General features: G+C 40.6%; 1 protein-coding gene across 15 annotated transcripts in view; it reads left to right on the forward strand.

Annotated features, from left to right (window-relative positions):
- The window catches only part of Cd59 (CD59 molecule (CD59 blood group)), a 30,324-nt gene that overhangs the window by 9,269 nt on the left and 5,362 nt on the right, over nucleotides 1–15,693 (forward strand). For 7 of the 15 annotated variants that reach the window (XM_087205560.1, XM_087205555.1, XM_087205558.1 and 4 more), the window contains one exon: nucleotides 4,256–4,357. The exons of 3 other annotated variants lie outside the window; for them this stretch is intronic. In XM_087205560.1, coding sequence (XP_087061686.1) covers nucleotides 4,256–4,357 — 102 coding nt within the window. Of the gene's footprint in view, nucleotides 1–4,255; nucleotides 4,358–10,057; nucleotides 10,101–15,693 lie in introns of all 15 variants that reach the window. 5 more of the 15 variants (XM_087205569.1, XM_087205565.1, XM_087205568.1 and 2 more) reach the window with 1 other exon arrangement.

Consider the following 15,693-nt stretch of genomic DNA (forward strand, 5'->3'; position numbering starts at 1 on the left):
TGGAGATGCAGGATGACTTCCAGTGGGAAGCAGGGGGAAGAACAGCCCAGAAACTGGTTTTCCAGAGGGTCCATTCCCTGCCACCCTGGCTAAGTAGCTAAACTATCAGAACCATGCACTGACTCATTGCTTGTCTTGAACCTCGGTGCCCTCGGTCCCAAATCTGTCCTGTTTCCTTCTCTTCTACTCAGGAGAGTTAGAGGAATGCCTGGTTAATCCCAGCTTGAGTTTTATGTATGTTTATTAGTACATATTTTGCATACAGAATGATCACATTCACCCTGGGGAATTTGTACCTGTGCATAACACATCTGAATTCTTCTCTTTTCCCCATTCCCCTGCCCTCCCTTCAACTCTTCCCCCTTCCCATTTACAAAAGCTTTGTTTCCATTTTTCCCTTCCATTTTCATTTTTTAAAGTCCCCTTTCCCTTCCTTCTCTCCCCCTCCCTTGCTCCCCTTCCCATTTGAACAAGCTCCTCCTACTTCCCAACATCTGTCCTCCATTATGCTCCTTGTTCACCCTTTGGGTTTCTCACACAAGAGAAACTGCAATATTTAAATATGTGTGTTTGATTTACTTAAAAGTGTGGTCTCGAGGTGCATGCATTTTATATCAACTGTGGAGCTATAAACATAGCTATGCATATATCACTGTGGTATGATATTTTTAAATGTTTTAGAAAGATACCTAAGACAGGCATAGAAGGGTCAAATGGAACCTCTCGTTTTAGTTTCTGGAGGAACCTCTATCCTGATTTCCGTAGTGGTTGTACCAGTTTACACTCCCAGCAGCAATGGAGAAGGCTTTCATTTCCCCCACAACCTCCCCAGCATTTGTTGTTGATTGATTTCTTGATGATAGCCATTCTTTCTGGAGTGAGGTGGAATCTCAGCATTGTTTCAGTTTAGATTTCTTGAATGACCAGTGATATTGCACATTTATTCCAGCTTGGGCTTTAGAACTGATGGCCTGGGTTCCAGTCTCATGCCGCCATTTGGTAGCTGTGTGACTTTGGACAAGCTCGTTAATATCTTAGTCTTAGTTTTCTCTTGCAAACTGGGGATGAAGCTACTTGAGCCTGTCTCTTCTAACAGTTCTATGAAGAGCTTAGCATAGAGTGCTTAGATGTTTGAGCATTAGATGAATGTGCTAGCCCTCAGTATTTCTGCCCCAAAGAAGTTTCAGACAAGGCCCTTGATCCCTCCAGAGATGGTCAAGAGGCCAAGTGAGCTCTGGCTTTGCCTAGTAAAGTCCCTTCTATGGGTGATCTTTTGAAGGTAGCCCTCAAATACCCAGGCTTGCCCGACACCCTCCCTCTTCCATTCTTTTCTTCTCCTGCCTGTGACACACATCCGGCACAAGGAAGGGACTGAAGAGAACTGGCATCTTCATGCATCTTCCCTGTGGGTCCCCTCTTGCCCAGGTGTGACAAACAGTGACACTGGGGGAGAACAAGCAGAGCAGTGTGACAGAGCCCTGCCCACAGGCTCCGGAGCTGTCACTTTGTAGCTGGTGGCCTTGGGTAAGTCATTTCCCCTCTCGAGACACCTGTCTTCTTGGGGGAGAAAAGAGGTTTTTTGAGTGATATTTCAAGGGGTTAACCTGGAAGCTTCCCAAATCAAGAGGTCCGGTGTGATTGGGATTTCACACCTGGAAAGCCAAGTTTGGCCATTAAGCCTATACAGAGCCTGGCTCCTGACTGTGCTCAGGTAGTGAGGACCGGCTCTGCCCTGGACCTCTGGAAACATCTCCATATCCCCTGGTGATAAACTGAGGCTTCAGCCTCACAGCTAGAAGTCAGCTCTTGAAGTCTAAAACCCACACTTGGTTTAACCATGACATTCTTCTATGAGATTCTACATGCTGCTTCTTTGAAATGTCTTTGTACCTGCAGGTGCTGCCAGATATTCCATCATGGTGGAAGCCATGTGTTGGGAAGGTCATTTCTCTCTGAGAAAGGCATGGCCACATGAATCAGGAAGATTTTCTTCTGAATCTTGGCACCTCTGCCTGTCCACATCACAAATGTTGACCATGACTCATCTTTTTCTTGTTATCATCCTTGTAAAAAATGGTGAAGGAAACTGGGTGTGGTGGTGGCCACCTGTGATCCCAGTACTCCTGGAAGGTGACTCAGGAAGTTGCAAGTTCAATCCTCACCTGTGCAATTTAGCAACTAACCCTGTCTTAGAATATTAAACAAGGGTTACTAAGTGCTGGGGATATAGCTCAGTTCAAAGGCCTTGGGTTCAGTCCCCAGTATCACAAAAAGAAAAAAAAAAGGAAAAAGAATCTAGGAAAACCTGAAGTTTAGCTAGGAAATATGAATCTTAGGAACATGAGTGGGAGCACTAGTTGGTTCTCAAATGAGACAACTGAGGGCAGTTTGCCTCTGGTGTAAACTGTTCCTCGTGTCCAGTGACTCTGCTGTGACTGAGCTGTCCCACCCACAAGGGCTTAGAGCTCAGCTGCTTTCTTGCCCTCGACTGTGTACACTGCCGGCCCTGGGTCAGTCTCTTAGCAGGGAAAAGTTTGGTGAGGACTCCGTATCCCAGAGGTCATCAAACTTTTCAAATAAAGGGCTAGACAGTGAGTATTTTAGGCTTTGCAGGCCAGGAGACAAAGTCAAGGATATTATGTAAGTTCTTATGTAAATAACAAGAGAGAAACAAATTTCCTCTTTTTTTTTTCTCTTGCGGTACTAGGAATTTGACCCAGGGCCCTGCTAGGCAAGCACTGTACCACTGAGCTTTCGCCCCAGCCCCAGCCCTTTTCATTTTTGTTATCTTGAAACACTAAGTCTCTTGAAACAAGAAACAGTCTCTCTCTCTCAAGAAACTCTTGAAACACTAAGTATCTTGAAGTCACTAAGTCTCCCAGGCTACCCTGTAATCTGAGATCCTCCTTCCTCAGAATCCCAAGTAGCTAGAATTACAGATGTGCACCACATCACCTGGCTTCCACCAAATTCTGACTGTCAAAGTTCACAATGTAATAATTAACTATAAATATATAATATACATTTGCTAATGGGGGTAATACCTTTTTTCTCGGGAGGATAACATTTTGCTTCATTTGGGTTAAAAATTAATGTTCCTATCACCAAGTGGTTGCAAATGTTTATCTGTGAATATTAATTGGTAAAATGATTTTACATATCTTATCTTTGAAAAGGTCCTTTCACACAAATAGGGAATTATCCATTGGAGTGTGATCTCACTGAGCTTATTTTTGCCTGGAAGACACTTGCGGGACTCTGCTCTCAATGTTTTCTGCTTCATAAGTCATTTCATTGCACACAAGTCATCTGCCAGGTGAAGGATGGGAAAAGCTTCTCAGCTGTGGTTGGATGGATTTGGGAATGGGGATATTCCCATTGCACTTGCTCCAGGGCCCCAAAGACATTACTGGAACTGTGGGTGGAGCTTGGAAATGTATAAGTACTGTGCATCTGGGAGGGGGTGGAAGCTCAACATGAATCTCTGGCCTGCCTCCAATTGAAAACATTTTTATAGGTTTTTAATCTTCCTGTGAAAAATCCACACAATGCACAGATAAAATCACCACAGGATCTTTACTCTCACCTTTTGCAGAATCAATATTGCCTCTGCAGTGCCTCTGACTTTCTTCTGTTCTTGCGCTCCCCTCACTAATGTCTCTGCAGTCTTTTTCTTTTCAGCGAGACCATGTCTGGCAAGTCTAGGTTTGGGTTCATTTTTCTTTGCGTAATCTAAGGAATCATAAACCATGCCAAAGCCACTTGTCTTGCTACTACCAAAATGGATTCTGAATCCAAATGAAAAGATGACATCTGGTACGGTCTTGAACATTCTAGGTAGTTTTTCCCAAATTTCTGCCTTAGGTATTGTTGCTTTGCCAGAGTAAAGGACATTGATGACTATTTTGTTTCCTTTTAAGTAATCAGAACTTCCGGGTCCAGGTAGTTTTTGCTTTTGATTTGGTGCGGTTTAGTTTTTTGAGACAGGGCCTCTATGTAGTTCAGGCTTGTCTTGAATTGATTTTGTAGCTCATGCTGGTCTTCAACTCATGGCAGTCCTCCTGCCTCTGCCACCAGAGGGCTGATATTACAGGTGTCCACACTCAGCTGGTCTGTATAGTTACTGTGTCCTTCATAGGCAGGGCTGAGCTTCAGGCAGCGGCAGCCGGCAGGGTGGAACTATAGGCAGAAAGCTGTATTCTTCTGTCAGGAGGTCAATTAGTGCTGCTTTAACACACTTTCTTCTTAATTCTAGGTTTCAGCCTGACTTGCTATGAGTGTGCTTCCCACAATCAAAACTGCACTGTTCCCATAGTGTGTGCACCAGATATCGATGCATGCCTCTATGCTAAAGCTGGTAAGAGACCCCCCATTCCCTGCCTCCTGCATATAAAGGGGTGATGACAGCCTGGGGAACGTCTGCCTCTTCCATTCTCATTCCACTTATACCCATAAGGAAAAGCCACACTGTTCATTAGCACCAGCTGTGCATTAGGCACTATGCCCTTTCCATAAAGTTTTTGTTTGCTGCTTCTTACCTACTTCTCAGTCTGATCTTTTATTCTTATTTAATACATGAGGAAATAGAACCTCAGATTAATGAACAGGATAAGGTCAGTTAACCTATTTAGAATATGAATATGGAAATTCATCTGATTCTGAGCTTATGCTTTTATTTATTTATTTAAATTATTTATTTTTTGGTACCAGAGATCAAACTTGGGACCTTGCACTTGCGAGGCAGGCGGTGGAACCACTGAGCTAAATCCCCAGCCTGTGAGCTTTTGCTTTTAAATGAATACACTGTGCTACCTTCCAAACTTTTGAGAGACTTTTGTGTGCCAGGGCCTGAGCTAGGGTCTAAAGATGATGGCTCCTGCTATAATCCCAGCTCCTCAGGAAGAAGGGGTGGGGAATCAAGTTTGAGGTTAGCCTAGGCAATTTGGAGAGGCCCTGTCTTAAAATTAAAAAAAAAAATTAAAGCACTGGAGATGCAGCTCCAAGCACTTGCCTAGCAAGCATGAACCCATGGACTGAATCCCCCGTACTGGGGGTGGAGTAGAGGAGAGACATTGCAAAAATGATGACAAAGAACCAGTTGGCTGTCTTAGTAACTTTATTTATACTTCTGTGTCGTTCCATGGGGGATCTAGTACATACAGATTTCCAAGGGGACACAAGCTGAGCTGAGAGGACAAATAAGAGTTAGGAGGGCTAAGAAGGCAAAGGTGTTCCTGGGATGGGCAACAGCAGGTTCCCATTGCAGTGGCCCTGGAGAGCAAAGTGCTCATGAGTGTGGTACACGCAAGTCTTGTCCAATCTGCATCTCCTAGTTGGCTACACTGTGGACTGTCCACCTCCATAAGGCCTGTTAAACCAGAAGGTATGGAATGGTAGACAGAGGATAGAAACCACAAAGCCGTGGACCCTTTCATTTTACTGGGTGTGATTCATGCTTGAATAGATGTGTATAATTTATGTACTAGTGAGGAATGGCAGTTCCAGGTTGATCTTGTTCTGTAAGGCAAAACTTCCAAGTTTCCACTTTTAAGAGATTAAAAATATCATTTTTCAAGATTATTTTCACTCTTACACTCTCTACTGCAAATTCTTCCTGTTGTCAATATCAAGGAATGGTGAAGATGTCTGGTAAACTCATGAAAGCCTTGGGCAACCCACAGTGTCAGAAACTCCTCTAAGAGTGAAGAATAATTTCCTCAGAAAAAAGCAATCCTTCCATAAGTAAGAACCAATTAGACTGATGATGACTAAAACATGAAAGTATCAGCCAGACCTAGTGGTGCACACCATAATTCCTGCATTGCAGGAGGCTGAGACAGGAGGATTGAAAGTTCAAGCCCAGCCTGGGCTACTTAGCAGTTTAGTGACATCCTGTTTTTAATGAAAGAAATAAAATGGGATTGGGATATCAGGGTGAAGGTCCTGGATTTTATCCTCACTACTACTAAAGAAAATATCTGATACTTTTGATATAAATTCCTGGAATGCAGCTAAAATCACAAGTCCTATATCCTAAGTCCTGGATTCTGTAGGAGGACAGTTCCTTGGCCTTCACTGGGGAACATCTTAGTTCACTGTTAATGTAGAAAATGTACTAAGGCCCCTGGAGAGAAAGTAATCACCCCCCCCCCAATGTCTGATCACCAGTTTAATTTCCAAATGTTTGGAATAAGAATTGGACACCAATTAGGAGCTCTGGCTTCTGTCCTGCTACTGGTCGTTTATTTCCACCTGTATTTTTTTTAATCCATGAAATATGTTTTGGATAGTAGAGGGAGAAAGGAGAGGGACATAGACCAGAGCCATAATCTTTTGTTCAACTCTCAAATCCCATAGTTTCTTATCTGGATTGTTAAGATTTTAAAAATGGTTAATATAAACAATGAGAATGGCTCAAATTTAAAACACCAACAGCATCACGTGCTACTGAGGCAGTAGAGTAACAGGAACTCTCAGCACTAATAGTGGGAATGTGCAATGGTACAGGAGCACTTTGGCAGTTTTCCACAAAGCTAAACATACTCTTTCCCTAAGATTTAGCTGTTGCATCCTTTGAGATTTGCCAAAAAGAGATGAAAACTTATGTTCACATAAGAACATGCACATGGAGGCTAATAATAGCCTAATTGATAATTGCTAAAACTTGGAAGCAGCCAAGATGTCCTTCCGTAGATGAATAGATAAACTGTGGAACATCAATGAAATTTTACTCAGCACTGAGAAGGAATGAGTTGTCAGGCCATGGAAAGCCATAGAGGAAACTGAAACACATATTAGTGAGTGAAAGAAGCCAATGTGAAAAGGCCACATACTGTATGACTCCATTTACATGGCATTCTGGAAAAGACAAACTATGGAACCAATCAAAAGGTCAGTAATTGCCAGATGTCAAGGTGAAAGGAAGGATGAATATGAAGAACTCAGAGGGCAACAAGGCCACTCTGTGTGATGGGACCTGCATGTCATGTGTACACTTTCCAACTTCCCCAGGATGTGTACAATGGATTGGCTGCTGTTTTTCCTCTTAAAGGTCCATGTGTTGGAGGCTGGGTCTTCAGCATGATGATATTGGGAAGTAGATCTTTGGTTTTTTTGGTACCGGGGATCAAACTCAGGTCCTTTCGCTTGTGAGGCAGGTGGTGGAACCACTGAGCTAAATCTCCGGCCTAGAAGTAGAACTTTTAAGAGGTGAGACCTAGTGGGGGTCCTTTGGTCAGATGGGGATAAGTCCTTGAAACGAATTAAACTAGATCTTGTGCAACCTCTTAGTAGCTCATGGGAGAGGATTGTTATAAAGAAGTCTGACCCTGGCTCCATCAGCTCTCTCTGGCTCGTGTTTTGAGTTATGACTTTTCTTTTTTTAAACTGTATATCCTTTTATTGGTACATTTTAGGTATACAATATAATGACATTCATCATTGGAAATGTGCATCTTTGCATAATGTCTCTTGGTTCTTATTTTTTTCCTCCTTCCCCTGCCCTCCCTTCAACCCCTCCATCCCTCCCTATTTACAAAGACTTTGTTCCATTTTTTCATTTTCTCATATTAATTCCATTTCCTTCTTTCCTTTCCCTACCCCTCCCACTTCCCCTTTGCCCCTTTTCTTCCTATTTCACATTATTATACCTTTTCGTCCTTATTTACACTTTCAGTTTCTCACACTAGAGAAAGTATTCAGTATTTACACGTGTGTCCTACTTATTTCACTTAAGAATATCACCTCAATGTGCATCCTTTTAGCAATAAATGTCTCTAATTTCTCATTTTTTATGGCTGAGTACTACTCCATTTTTATAAAAAAAGACAAACACATTTTCTTTATCCAGTCTCCAGTTAATGGGCATTTGGGCTGTTTCCAAGTTTTAGCTATTACAAATTATAGTGCTGTGAACATGGATGCACATATATCACTGTGGTATGATTCTTTTAATTCTTTGGGGAAGATACCAGCAGGGGAATAGTTGGGTCAAATGGGACTTCCAATCCTAGTTCTTTTAGGTATGTCCATACTGATTTCCACAGTGGTTGCACCAGTCAACACTCCACCAGCAGTGGAGCAGGGTTCCTCTTTCCCCCACAGCCAAGCCAGCATTTGTTATTGGTTCATTTCATGATAGCAGCCATTCTTTCTGGGGTGAGGTGGAATCTCAGCCTTGTTTTCATTTGCATCTCTCAAATGACCAGTGATGTTGAACATGTTTTTATGTATTCATTTGCTATTTCTACTTCTTTGTCTGAGAAATGTCTGTTCATTTCAGATGCCCATTTTCAGATTGGGTCTTTAAATTTGGAAGGTCTGATTTTTTAAAGTTCTTTATAGATTCAAGATAGTAGACCTTTGACTGAGGAAAAGCAGTGAAAATTTTTTCCAATATTGTGGGTTGTCTCTTCACACTGTTGGTGGTTTCTCTTGCTGTGCAGAAGCTTTTTAGTAAGAAAAGATCCCACTTGTTGATTGTTTGTGCTAGTTCACGGGCAACTGAAGGTTTGTTCATAAAATCTTTTTCTACACCAATGTCTTCACGAGTTCTACCTAACCTCTGTTCCAGCCGGTTCAGCGTTTCTGTGTCGATATTTAGATCTTTAATCCATTTCAATTTTAGATTATTGCATGGTGAGAGATATAGGTCTAATTTTAATCTTTGGCAAGTTGAAACCCAATATTTCCAGCACCATTTATTAAAGAGGCTATCTTTCCTCCAGTGAGGATGTTTGGCTCCTTACTCAAAGATGAGGTGGCTGAGTGTGTCTGGGGTTGTTTCTGCATCTTCTAATCTGTTCCACTGGTCCTCAGGTCTGTTCTTTGCCAGTACCATGCTGTTTTTATCACAGTAGCTTTGTAGTAGAGTTTCAAGTTGGGGGTTGTGATACCCCCTGCCATGTCTCTGTTACCTAGAATTGCTTTTGCTATTCTGGGTCTCTTGTTCCAAATGAATTTTTGGATTGTTTTCTCAAGGTCCATGAAGTATACTCCTCGGATTTCAATTGGGATTGCATTAAATCTATATAGCAGTTTTGGAAGTATGGCCATTTTCACTTTCTTGATGCTTTCTACCAAGGAGCAAGGGATGTCTTTCCATTTTCTGATATTATCTTCAATCTCTCTTTTCAGAGTGCTATAGTGTTCAGAGAAGAGGTCTTTGATTTCTATTGTTAGGTTGATTCCTAGATATTTCAGTTTTTTGGATGCTATTGTGAAAGGAATTATTTGTCCTATTTCTGTCTCAGTGAGTCTATTGTTTGTGTAGAGGAAAGCTATTGATTTTTGTGTGTTGACCTTATATCCAGCTACTTGACTGAATTTGGTTATTAAGTCTAGAAGACTTTTGGTGGAGTTCTTGGGGTCTTCTATATAGAGTATCATGTCATCTGCAAATAATGACAATTTGACTTCTTCATTTTCTATCTTTATTCCTTTTATTTCTTTTTCTTGTCTAATTGCCATGGCTAATGTTTCCAAAACTATATTGAACAAGAGTGGTGATAGTGGATATCCTTATCTTGTTTCTGATTTTAGTGTGAAGGATTTCAGTTTTTGACCTTTTAGTATGATATTGACTGTTGGTTTTTCAAAGATGGCTTTTATCAGATTGAGGTAGAGACTGTCTATTCCAATTTTGTGTAGGATTTTTATCATAAATGCATGTTGGATTTTGACAAATGCTTTCTCTGAATCTATTGAGATGATCATATGGTTTTTGTCCTTGGCTCTATTAATATAGTGTATCACATTTATTGATGTGTGTATGTTGAAACATCCCAGCATCCCTGGGATGAATCCCACTTGGTCATGGTGTATGATCTTCTTGAAGATCTTCTGCATTCCATTTGCCAGTATCTTATTAAGGATTTTTGCATCTATGTTCATTAGTGAGATTGGCCTATAGTTTTCTTTTTCGCTTGGGTGTTTCTCTGCTTTGGGGATCAAGGTGATGCTTGCTTCCAGGAATGCATTTGGTAATATTGCTTCCCTTTCAGTTTTGTTGAAGAGTTTAAACAGTAGTGACAGTAGTTCCTCTCTAAATGTCTTGTAGAATTCACCAGTGAAGCCATCAAGACCTGGGCTTACCTTAGTTGGTAAGTTTTTAATTACATTTTCAATTTCATTGTTATTGGGTCATTTAGAATTTTTTGGTCTTCTTCGTTCAACTTTGGTAATTCATATGTATCTAGGAATCTGTCCATTTCTTCTGTGTTTTCCATCTTATTGTCATATAGGTTCTGGAAGTAGGTATTGATGATCCTCTGGATTTCTGCTGGGCCTGTTGTAATTTCATCTTTTTCATTCCTAATTGCATGGATTTGGGTTTTTTCTTTCCTTTTTCTGATAAGGTTGTCTGAGGGTTTGTCAATTTTGTTTATTCTTTTGAAAAACCAACTCTTGGCTTCATTGATTTTTTTTTGTATCGTTCTCTTAGTCTCCATTGGATTGATTTCTGCTCTGATCTTTACAATTTCCTCCCTTGTATGAGCTTTGGGTTTGTCTTGCTCTTCTTTTTCTAGAAGCTTGAGGTTCAGCATCAGGTTGTTTAATTGGGCTCTCTCTGTTTTCCTAATATGAGTATTTAATGCTATGAATTTCCCTCATAAGACTGCTTTCATTGTGTCCCATAGATTCCAATATGTTCTCTTGTCATTGTCATTTAATTGAAGGAACTGTCTGATTTCTTCTTTAATTTCCTCTGTGACCCATTGGTTATTCAGAAGTGTGTTGTTCAATTTCCACGTGTTTATGAAAATTTTCCAGTTTTTTTTCCTATTGATCTCCAGTTTTATCTCACTATGGTCTGATAATATACAGGGGATAACTTCACTTCCTTTGCACTTGCCTAAATATGTTCTATGAATGAGTATGTGGTGTGTTTTGGGGAACGACCCATGTGCAGCTGAAAAAAATGTGTATTCTGATTTTGTAGGGTGGAACACTCTGTAAACATCTGTGAAGTTCATTTGTTCAAGAGTTTGATTGAATTCTAGTATTTTGTTGCTTGTTTTTTGTGTAGTTCATCTATTTGTGACAGTGGCATATTGAGGTCCCCCACTACTATTGTATTAGTGCTTATATGATTTTTCATGTCCGTTAGTATTTGTTTTTTATAGTTTGGTGCATTAGTGTTTGGTGCATAGATATTTAGGATTGTCATCTCTTCCTTTTGGATTGTTCCCTTTACAAGGATGTAGTGTCCTTCCTTGTCTCTCTTAATCAGTGTTGGTTTGAAATCCACTTGGTCTGCAAAGAGGATAGCTACTCTTGTTTTTTTGGGGGGTTCTTGTCACATGGAGTATTATTTTCCACCCTTTAACTTTCATTGTATGAATTTCTTTTTGAATTAAGTGTGTTTCTTATATGCAGCATATTGTTGGATTTTGCTTCTTGACCCATTCTGCCAGTCTATTTCTTTGGATTGGTGAATTGAGACCATTACATTGATGGTTATAACTGATATGTATTGAGTTATCTTGTCATGACTTTTTCTTTTTGTTGGATTCTCCCCCTTTGCATTTAATTTCTTGTGGTGCCCAACAGATTCATTCTGCTGGGCTTCCTTGGGTTGTGATCCTAATTGTCTTTTCCTAGGATTTTGTCTAGAATTTTTTGGAGTGCTGGTTTGGTATTCATGAAGTTACTAAGGTGCTCTTTGTCATGAAAGTATCTTATTTCACCATCGATTTTGAAAGATAGTTTTGCAGGGTACATCAATCTGGATTGGAGGTTGTTTTCCTTAGGGCTTGAAATACATCACTCTAACCCCTTCTTGCCTTGAGGGTTTGTATTAAGAAGTGTGCTGTGATTCTGGTGGGCTTTCCTTTGTATGTGATTTGTTTCTTTTCTCTAACTGCTTGTAGAACTTTGTTCTTTTGTTGGGTTTCTGGAATGTTAACTATTATATGCCTATACGTAGATTTTTTTTGATCTAGGCTAGTTGGAGTCCTATATGCCTCGTTTATCTGTATGTCAAGTTCTTTTCCTCTGCTTGGGAAATTTTCTGCCATCACTTCTGTGAACAGTTTCTTTGTGTCATCTGCACTCTGCTGTTTCTTCATTGACTCCAATCAGTCTTATGTTATTCTTCTTTGCATCATCTCGCAGCTGCTGGATTGATTTCTCATGGTCCCTTACAATTTTAAAGCAATTTTTCTTTTCCTGGTCACTAATTGCAATCTTATCTTCTATATCTGAAATTCTGTCCTCACATTGGCTCATTCTGCTGCATACACTTTCAGTGGAGTTTTTAATCTCCTGGAAATCTGTTTGCATCTGTTTTATGGCTTCCATTTGTTTCCTTTTTTTGTTTGTTTGTTTGTTTGTTTCCTATGTTTTGATTCCATCATGTTCCTCAGCTCCTCTATTTTTTTATCTATGTCCTCTCTAGATTTATTAATCATGTCTTCCAGTATGGGTACAAACTCTGCTGTTATGTGAGAAATTATTTCTGATTTCATTTTTTCCAGTTCGTCTTTCATTGCTAGTTCAGGGAGTCCAGGTGGTTGAGTATCAGAGTGTTCCATCTCATTTCCCTTTGGGGTTGGTGTAGGTGATCTGGAAGTCTGGTTCTGAGGCTTGTTTAAGTGTCTTCTCATTTTGAGGGGTGGGGGGAGGAGTTCTGTTGGCACTCATATGGCTCACCTTCTCTGGGAGCTGTGGCATGCCTGCCTGGAAGCCTCCTCTGCCCAGGAAGCTGTGCCATGCCTACCTGGAAGCCTCCTCTGCACCGGGAGGTGTGGCACGCTGACCCGGAAGCCTCTTTTGCACTGGGAGCTGTGGCATGTTGACCCAGAAGCCTCCTTTGTGCTGGGAACTGTAGCTTGCCTACCTGGAAGCCTCCTCTGCTCTAGGAACTGTGGCACACTGACTCAGAAGCCTTTTCTGCCCTGGGAGCTGTGGCATGTTGACCTAGAAGCCTCCGCTGCACTAGGAGCCGTGGCACGCTGACCCAGAAGCCTCCTCTGCACTGGGAGCTGTCCCACCACTTGATCCTCTGCTCAGGTCTCACAAGGCTGCCATCATGGTGTTGAGTAGACAGTGTTCTCAAATGGAGGTTTTTGAGTTATGACTTTTCTGTTTTTTGGGGAGGATATGATCTCTGCTCCCACACATGTCCCCATTAGGATATGACATCATCCATTTTTAATCCCTCACCAAGGGCTCAACAAAGCGCTGCCCAGTCTTGGACTTTGAATCTGCAGAACTGAGCTAAATGAACTCCATTTCTTTATAAACTTAGCCTGTGCCAGGCATTTTTAATAACTAAAAAGACACTGCTATAATGTACAACAGCAGAAATAAACCCTAACATAACCTGTGGGTGATAATGATGAATCCATGTATGATTAGCAGTGATAACACATGGTACCACACTGGGTTGATGGTGGGAAGGTTGTGTTTTGGGGACAGGGGGTTTTGTACTTTCTGCTGCATTTTTCTGTGAACCTAAAATTGCTTTAAAGAAATATATGTGTGTGTGTGTGTGTATATATATAATATACTATATCTTTTTTAAAGTGATATGAATCTCAAAATATTTTCTTCTTAAAATAGCCCTTCATTTCTGCAGGTTTTACATCCAGGAATTCAATTAAACATGGATCAACAATCTTTGAAAAAATTTTATCCTGAATATATAGACTTTGCCCCTTTTTATTGTATCATTACACAATCTCAGAGCATTTTCATCATGTTAGGTATTATAATCCAGACATGTATTCAGGAAGATGAGTGTAGGTACTACACAAATGCTATACCATTTTATGTAAGGGACTTGGACACCCTCAGATCATGCTGTCCTGAGAGGTCCTGGAAGCAGTCCCTTTTGGATACCAGGGGTTGACTCTACAGGTGTTCTAGCCTTATGGTAAGGTAGGTGTATCTAAATCTATCTAATCTATCTAATCTGTCTATCTCTGATTGACATTAGCCTAGGAGAAGCAGAGCATGCTGTCATAAATACGAGTCAAAGGCCAGGCACTAAAGAGGAAATCACTTCTCTAGCCACCATTTTCCCCTTAGCTGAAGAATGGGAATGTTACCCCCGGGTCAGTCATTGGTGCAGTTAGAAGACAGAATGAGTCTAATGGTGTTGCAAAAAGTTTAGAAGAGAGACAGGTGTTGAGTTGTTGCTAAATCAGCCATTGTGTGCTGCCACTTGGCAATGTAACCCATGGCATGTAAACCACATTCAAAGAACTTAGAGTGTCCAAGGAGCCTCTGATGACAATGCCAAGCGGCCATTGCCGTGATTGCATTCTGAAGAACATTTAGCGATGCCTAGGACCTTTGGAAGCTGTTGCTTAGATGGATTTGAGCCAAGTCTTTAAAAAGGGGGTGGGGGAATATGCTAGGCAGAGATAACCTCTAACACTCCCATGATTGATAGAAACCACTTTCCTTGGGAGAGTCCCATCTGGCTTTGGGGAGAAAGTCACCATCGTAAGGTGGTTGTTCAAATGTGATTATTCAAGTAAAATGCTTGGCACACTGCAAGATGAATAGGAAGTGATTGACTGGTAGTGATTATTAATAAATGAGTCACTGTTCTCCCCAAGCTGATAGGCTTCTTTAATTAAAATTAGGGTAAGTTTAATGCTTTTGAAGCTCCAATACTACTGAACTGCAGCAACTTTTGACATAATATTAGAAGCATCTACTTACATAATTTTTCTAAAAATAGGACCATAATGGCATATTTTTGTAGAAATTTCCTGTATTACTGAATCACCTAATGATTTTTAAATGAAGTTTAAAATATTTTTAAAGTTAAAGTCATCCATAATACAGAAAAATATCAATCCATATAGAAATACAAATGAAGAGAATTCTCCCAAGTAGGTAACGCAGAATCCTCTCAGAGAACAAGTACACATTTATCCCTGTGCCTAAACATTTTATTTACATAAATGGATTACATTTTAAGTTCTTTTCTGAGATGTAATTCCCATACTAGAAAATATACATTGTAAAGCACACCATTCAGTAGCTCCTAGAATTATCACAAGGTTGTAACACTATCATCACTATCTAATTCCAGGACATTTTTGTCATCCCCAAAAGAAATCCCTTACCTGTTAACAATTATTCTCCATTCCTCTCTCCCACATTTCCTGGAAGACACTGATCTATTTTTTTGTCTTTGTGCACTTGCCTATTCTGGGCACTTCATATAAATGGAGCCATACAGTATTGTGGTCCTTTATAACTGGCTTCTTTCCCTAAACTCAGTGTTTTCAAGATTCACTATGCTGTAGCAGATATCACCCTCTTTCCCTGAAAATAATATCTCACCAGGAAGTAACCAGCCTTGAAAAGTAGAGATCAGAAATGCCAGCCCCAATCAGCCTATCCCTGCCTTACCTGCCATCACTATTCTCTTGCTCTGTGGCTGCTCTGTAAAGCAGATAAGGCAGATAATCAGGTGGTTGGGGCTGGCATTTTGATCTCTACTTTTCAAGGCTGATTATTTTCCAGCTAGGTCTTATTTTGGGGGGAATTCGGTAGTACTTCATTCTTTGTTATGGTCAAAACATAATCCATTGTATAGATGTACCACATTTTGTTTACCTGTTTACTATTTAGTGGAGTTTGGGGTAATTTTCACTTTTTAGCTATCTTGAATAATGCTGCTATGTACATTTCTGTACAAGCTCTTGTTAGTATAGTTTTCCATTCTCTTGG

This window comes from Heterocephalus glaber, unplaced genomic scaffold, assembly GCF_053883595.1.
Source record: "Heterocephalus glaber isolate CG9 unplaced genomic scaffold, H.glaber_assembly_v1.0 deba00000594, whole genome shotgun sequence".
In the NCBI taxonomy this organism is placed as follows: domain Eukaryota; kingdom Metazoa; phylum Chordata; class Mammalia; order Rodentia; family Bathyergidae; genus Heterocephalus; species Heterocephalus glaber.